Below are 7,527 nucleotides of genomic sequence, written 5' to 3' on the forward strand. Positions count from 1 at the left end.
AGAAAAAAGTTTTTTTTTTTTTTTTTTTAAACAAGTGCACAGTCAAGTAATTGGATTTTCTGCCCTCGTCCCGCTCGCTCGCGTCTTTCTCTCCATGGTGCTCCCCGAAAAGAAGCTCACTCCCCAAAAACTCTTCAGACGTCTGCTGAGGCTTTTCTTTCACAACCTCCCCATGTTCTTTTTCAATCTTTTTTTTTTTTTGTATTTTAATTCTTTGACATCGCTCGCGGGATCAAATATAGGCAAGCCGCCCGGCGGGCGAAGTTTTCTTTTTCTTCGGCCGTGAAAAGCCCCGTGAAAAAGGCGAGACTGCATGCGAGCCGCCTTGTTTTGGCGCATGAGAGCCCGTTTGGGTGCACGCACACAATAAACCTGTTGTCAACCTTGCTTGCTGCAGATATGTTTGAAGCAAACAGACAATTGTCGTGCGAAATGTATTCAAGTATAAAATAATGCCCTTTGTTTGGAGGAGGGGATGAAGAAGGGAAAAAAAAACAAAACAAACCCCCCAAAAAACTTTGAGGGCATTTAAAGCAGTCGCCTTTGTGCGTCGCCGCGTTGGCGCATTCCCCGGGCGCCTTGAAACGCGATTGTTTCTCAGCTTTTACCGGATCAAAACACGGCGTTAATTCGATCAGAAGGCCTCACCCCTCGCAACAATGGCAGTATAATTTCCCCCAAAGTTTGTTAAGTTGACCGAAATTAGGCAAATGAATAGAGGTCTCCGGGCTCTCCATCTCGCAGGTGACGGCGGATAATGCGCGCTCGCACCAGCTGCATTCTTCTTTATTTCCCCCTTTTCTTCGCAGAGCATTATGAAAATTTAGGCCAATGAAACTATTCATGGCACTGAATAGACATTTTCTTATAGGATAATAGGATACAAATTGAGCGCCCCCCCCCCCCCCCAAAAAAAAGGGGTCTCCAGTGGCGGCTCCTCGCGTGCGCCTTGACGCGGAGCACGCTCGTGTGCCAGCGGGCCCCGCGTGCACCTGCCGACGCACTAACACAAAATAGTAGCCAGGGGGGGAAAAAAAGAAAAGAAAATAATTCACGTCAACAACAACAACAAGTTGAGAGCGAGTCGTGTGCACTAAACTCGGCGGAACAGCCTACTTAAGAAGAATAATAATAATTTTAAAAAATGAATTAGTCTGATGGCGCCAAAGACGACCAAACAAACCATCGTGTGAGGGGAAAACAAACACACACACAAACACATACAGACCACTTGCAGGTCCCTTTTTGTTGTTGTTTTTTTTTGTCGTTTGGTTGTTGTTGTTTTTTGGCCGCGCGCTCATGTGCGCCAAAAGCTCCTTTTTCTCGCCACGAATCACGTGGCCGCTCTACGGCCACGTGGGTTAACAAAGCCAGGTTAACCCCCCTGACGGCCCACCTCTTCTTCCCCCCCCCCCCACCCCCTCTCTCCCTCAAAACTGTTTCTCCAACTAAACACCCCCCACCTAATCCCCCCCCCCCCGCCCCGTGGAATAATTTCCATTTCCTAGCGTGAATCCCTCCTGGATGAGCTCCTTTATAAGAAGCCGCCTTGTTTCGCACCGCTCACATTTCATTTGCCTTCCCGCGGCTTCGCATCTCCTTGCACGCTGCAACACCTTGCAAGACTCCCCCCCCCCCCAAAAAAAGTTTTTAAAAAAAAAAATAAAAAAAACATCTCCTCCATGGCATCCAAAATGAAGGAACGAAAGGTAAGCACGCCACGTGTCCAAATTCTATATATTTTTTGATATCAAATGATAGTATTGACATTAAGCATGCGTCAACTTGAGCTGCACGTATTTTTATGATGGTAGAATTAAGCTTTGTTTACTTGTTTGAGTTTTTTTTTTGCGTGCAACTTTGTCCGCAATTTAGCGCGCCACACACTTCTCTTCTCTTTTTTTTCGCTCCCCCCCCCCCCCCCCACACACACAGATTATGCATCTCTATCTACAATAACTCGAAATGGGCTAAATATAATTGATGAAACGTTCCGCTCGAGTCGGTTGACGTTTTAATGACGAATCGGCGGAAGAAAAACCTCCGTTAAGCTGTGCGTAAAAACGCAGCCGCGACGCGCGCAAGTGCGTCGTTTGGAGTTGCACTCGTGTGTCAATTTGGGGGAGGGGGGGATAAAAATAAAAAAAGTACACATTTGTCATTTTCTCAATCTGTTTTGGTGACGTCATCTCCATGGTTGCATGTTTCCAGAGAACGCCCATCTCTCACAAAGTGATTGAAAAACGAAGACGAGATCGCATCAACCGCTGCCTGAACGAGCTGGGGAAAACTGTACCGATGGCCTTGGCGAAGCAGGTATCGATCTCCTCCCTTAGCGATCTCACGACACCGGGATGCACGTTGCTATTCAGTTCACAACATATGATTCATATCATTTTCCTTCGATCCTCTTTAAAGAACTCCGGGAAGCTGGAGAAGGCTGAAATATTGGAAATGACGGTTCAGTATTTGAGGGCTCTCCATTCTGCAGATTTCCCGAGAGGAAGAGAGAAGAGTGAGTGGTAAACTTGATGTCATTGGAAACTGAACATTATCATTTAAAGGCCCATTTTTTTGGGTATTGTATTGTATTTTGTTGTTTTTAAATAACAAACAAGGGTCGCAACGTGTTCCGCAGCACACGAAGGCCAAATTGATACCAACAAAAAATGTGTTGACAAGATGCAAGAAAATGAGAAAAAATTTGCTTGTGAGTCTCATTTTTTTTTTTTTTTTTTTTTTTTTTTTTTTTAAAGAGCGTTCCAGGCTCACTTTTTACACATAACAGTATCACACTTGATAAAAGTTATTTAGCAGAGAATGCAAAGTACACATGATAACATTTAGCAACACCGCTTAAAAAGTTCAAACAAGACAGTGTGATAGAATAAAAGTGACCAAAAAATGCAATTAGTTTTCTTCTCCTTCTTTTAATGTGTGTTTCGAGGTCTTGTGGAGGTAAGACGTGTGCCCTCCAAAATATCGCACTGATTCAAAAGTCATAGTTTGCAGTTTGCAGTATTTTGAAGCGAAGATTGTAAACGTACGATACAAATTGTGAAACCCCCGGTAAATAGCCTTTACTTAAAAAAAATTAAAAAATTAAAAAAAAACTCAGGTAACTTGTTGCTTTGAAATTAGTCTAAAAAAAAATTCGTCAATTGATTAAAAAGTGGTAGGACTCAAGCCAATGAGACGTTCAAAGGATTTTTCAGGGGCACGTCCACTTTGAGGTATGAGATTATCAAATTTTGCTGCTTTTAAAGTTGCCGTTTGTCCGCCATTGCAGGCGAGTTGCTGACCGAGTTCGCCAACTACTTCCACTACGGCTACCACGAGTGCATGAAGAACCTGGTCCACTACCTGACCACGGAGGACCGAGCCGAGACCAAGGACATCAAATACGCGCGCATCCTGGCCTTCCTGCAGTCCAAGTCCCGCTCGGTCGCCGAGCCCGCGTTCGCTTCCGCCGCCGCGTCCGGCCCCGAGCCCTCGGACTACCCGGACCGCCGGCCGCGCATGTCCCCGGAGCGCCAGAGCCACGGCCCCGCGGAGGCCGCCGCCTACCAGCGGCAGAGTCCTCCGGGACACGTGGCCTGGCACGGCTCGGCCCGCGGGCCCGCCGTTTCGTACCAGCCCGCCGTGGCGTTGAGTGGGCACGCGCAGCAGCACGGCGGCTACTTGTCACCGGTGCAGGGACTCGAACATCATCACTACTTCAACTTGATAGGCCACGCCCACCACAACACCTTCACCTTGCACAGCGCGCAACACGCCATGTAACACGCGCACACACTAACACACGAACTTGCTGCCTTGTTGTTGTTTTATTTATATCAATGTGGAGGATGGAGGCGGAGCTTGTAAACTGTACATGATGTAAATAAATGATTCTTGTAAAACCTATAGCGACTTTGGCATTTTTACACACATTATGGTCAGGATGAGCTTTCGGTAGCTAGCAAGCTAGCGAGGTAGCCAGCTAGCCAGCTAAGCGAGCAAGATATTATACATCCCACGAGGGAATTCAGATTGTCAAAGCAGCAATATTCACAAATATACAATGATTACCGGAACCACCGACAGATAATTAAAAAAAAAAGCAACTCAACTTGATTTGTAGAGCACTTCAACAAGAACCGCAGCTGTAACCAAAGTGCTGTACATAAAACAAAAGACAATAATTCAAATTTGGGATTGGGCGAGTAGCGATACCGGCCTTGCTTCTTGGTATCGGGTACTCGTGAAGGTTGCCGATACCAGCCACCGATACAAAAAATGACGTTGAGTAAGTCTTCCTCGCCAGTAGTTGGCGCTACACTGCGGCAGTTTGGCATATCGGCAAATAATCGTGCAGCGGAAAGAAAAGATATGTCGTTGTGTTCATTGAAATTGTGTGTACTGGATAAAAAGCATGAGTGGTTTCGGTATCAGTGAGTACTCAAGAGTGAATACTCGTACTGGTATTGGTCTGGAAAAATGTGGTATTGAACATCCCTAATTAAAATGCTAATAATACATTCATAAATAACTAAATACAATTTTATTTTCTAATTAAAATACACAAGAATAGCGAATATCCGCAGATAATTGGTGCCCATTATATATATATATATATATATATATATATATATATATATATATATATATAAAAAATCCCAAAAATTATTGAGAAATAAGTGTTTCCTGAGTTGGTTCCACACCCCAAAAAATAAAATAAATAATTGGAAAAATAAATGAAAAAACTATCCACAAATGTCCCACTGAAGTCAGGCTACTTAAAGGTCAATATTTTTTTAATAGCAGAATGTCACGTCCACCTCACACACACACGCGAAGGTTATGAAATTATTGTGTAAGGAGGGGAAACCCCAAATCAATAATGTGCTCTCAGTGTTTCGTAAATCTTCTCCCCGAAAGCCCTAAAAGGAGAAATAACACATTTCTCCTTCTCAGCTCTTTTAACAAAGTCGTATGCGCGGCGTTGAAATGTTAAAACGCCGCTTAAACAGCTCAAGGAGAGCCGCCTCATTGTGAGCGAAGGCTGAAAGGCGAACAATCGCGCTTCATCCTTCATTGACTGCCAAGAAACGTCATCAGCACCGTGAAATCTAAGTTTCTCTCTTAAGGAAACTGCAAGAAAACACTTTTTTTTTTTTTTTTTAAAGGCACAAAACAATCCACATCTTAAGACTCATTCAATATTAATAAGACATGAAAAGAGGTTATTGTGTACACACCCTGATATGTGTGCACAAGAATCATTTCAGGGTGGCTGCCTCAGTGAATAAAACGGCCATCGTTCGCCTGGATGCTTCAATAAAAACACGTTAAGCAGCCATAAAGAAGACAGCGGCCGTGCGGGCTCACACGTCGCATGAATAATCATAAAGTGAGCACGCATAAAAAGAAATTGCATTGATTGACATTGTTTGTCTTTGGCGTTGAATTCGCTTGTCGCCATAAGTATTCAGACCCTCTGCTGTGACACTCCTATATTGAACACGGGCGCTGTCCATTTCTTCTGATCATCCCTAAAATGGTTCTACACCTTCATTGGAGTCCAGCCGTGTTGGATTATACTGATTGGCCTTGATGAGGAAAGCCACACCCCTGTCTATATAAGACCTTACAGCTCACAGTGCGTGTCAGAGCAAATGAGAATCATGAGTTCAAAGGAACCGCCTGAAGAGCTCAGAGACGGGATTGTGGCCAAGGTTACAAAAAAAATAAATTCCGCTTCACTTAAGATTCCTAAGAGCACAGTGGCCTCCATACTCCTGAAATGGAAGACGTTTGGGACAATCGGAACCCTTCCTCGAGGTGGCCGTCCGGCCAAACTGAGCAATCGGGGGAGAAGACCCATGGTGAGAGAGCTAAAGAAGAACTCAAAGATCACTGTGCCTGAGCTCCAGTGATGCAGTCGGGAGATGGGAGAAAGTTCTAGAAAGTCAACCATCACCGCAGCCTTCCACCAGTCGGGGCTTTTTGGCAGAGTGGCCGGACGGAAGCCTCTCCTCAGTGCAAGACACATGAAAGCCCGCATGGAGGTTGCTAAAAAAAAAAAAAAAACACCTGAATGACTCCAAGATGGTGAGAAATAAGATTCTCTAGTTTGATGAGACCAAGATGGAAACTGTTGGCCTTCATTCTAAGTGGCGTGTGTGGAGAAAACCAGGCACTGCTCATCACCTGTCCAATACAGTCCCAACAATGAAGCACGGTGGTGGCACCATCATGCTGTGGGTGGTTTTGTTTTTTCAGCTGCAGGGACAGAGAGACTGGTTGCAATCCAAGAAGAGATGAATGCGGCCAAGTACAGGGATATCCTGGACGATAACCTTCTCCAGAGTGCTCGGACCGGGCCGAAGGTTCACCTTTAAAAAAAAGACAATGACCCTAAGCACACAGCTATTTTATTATATTTTATTATTATTTATTTATTTTATTTTTTTATTAATTACGTTTTTTTTCTGTCAATATGGGGTGGTGTGTGTACATTAATGTGGAAAAAAATGAACTTAAATCATTTTAGCAAATGGGCGCAATATAAAAAAGAGTGAAAAATTTAAGGGGGTCTGAATACTTTCCGTAACCCCTGTGTGTATATATATATATATATATATATATATATATATATATATAAAACAATATATATAACAATTCGAAAACTTTATGGCATTTTTTTTTATTGTTAAGAAACACAGAGCCGAACATCTACGTATTGTATGTATGACTGCCGATACGTGCAGTTGTGCTCATAAGTTTACACACCCTGACAGAATTTGGGCGAGACAGGACTGGCATTTAAAAAATATATATATAACTGATGAGTGAAGCGCGACCATACATCATTATTGTCTTTGTTGCTATATTTTGTTTAGTGATTGTGGTTTTCTGAAATGCCTTCTAGTTTAATTTGAATCGAATAAAAAACACAAAAATATGTTTTGAATGAGCAATCGTTTTCTTTCGAGAACGGCACGCGTGTATACAAATCAAACTTGTGGGCGCAACTGTGTAAAGTTATCTCATTTCCGAAATAAAAGTAGAGGTGCGTTTCAAAATAAGAGCAAGTAAATCAAAAGTGAAAACTGTTTGGGTCGAAATAAAACTACAACTAAAACTTTCAGTTACAAGCGTGGTCACGGAATGAATTAAACTTGTCATCTCAAGGCCTCATTATATCTGGGAAAAAAATATATCATATAATAATAATATATATATTTCTATGGAAGTTGATTCAAGTTAAAGCTGTGGGCAAATGTTCGAAGAAAACTGTTTGTAAGCTTGTTTTGTAGCAGGAGAAATAAAGCAAATCCAACAAGGGGGAGGAAAAAAATAGCAATTTTCAATAATGTCATCATCGTCTGCTTTTTCTATGAGCAGAGCAAATTTCCGAAAAAAAATCTGATATTTTATTGGGCAGGTTGCTCAGCTCTTGTCTTAGATATAAATACAAGAAGGGAGCCATTTTCAAAAACTTCTACTTTTCTGTGTTCCCGCTCCAGAACTGCGCAGTTGTTT

At 42.9% G+C, this 7,527-nt stretch overlaps 1 protein-coding gene across 1 annotated transcript; it reads left to right on the forward strand.

Moving 5' to 3' along the window:
- The first annotated feature begins 1,682 nt into the window (after window positions 1-1,682).
- Window positions 1,683-3,783, forward strand: helt (helt bHLH transcription factor). The gene is made up of 4 exons (XM_061680467.1): window positions 1,683-1,709; window positions 2,212-2,316; window positions 2,419-2,515; window positions 3,290-3,783. Exons 1-4 carry the CDS (start codon window positions 1,683-1,685, stop codon window positions 3,781-3,783), a joined length of 723 nt encoding a protein of 240 aa, XP_061536451.1.
- The last annotated feature ends 3,744 nt before the right edge of the window (window positions 3,784-7,527 follow it).

Source organism: Phycodurus eques, chromosome 6 (genome assembly GCF_024500275.1).
Source record: "Phycodurus eques isolate BA_2022a chromosome 6, UOR_Pequ_1.1, whole genome shotgun sequence".
NCBI lineage: Eukaryota > Metazoa > Chordata > Actinopteri > Syngnathiformes > Syngnathidae > Phycodurus > Phycodurus eques.

Excerpts from the sequence above, each read along its gene's own strand:
- helt (XM_061680467.1), top strand. The coding sequence starts at position 1,683 with ATGGCATCCAAAATGAAGGAACGAAAG. Across the intron at positions 1,710-2,211 it reads CCAAAATGAAGGAACGAAAG|AGAACGCCCATCTCTCACAA; the intron begins GTAAGCACGCCA and ends GCATGTTTCCAG. Across the intron at positions 2,516-3,289 it reads CCCGAGAGGAAGAGAGAAGA|GCGAGTTGCTGACCGAGTTC; the intron begins GTGAGTGGTAAA and ends CCGCCATTGCAG.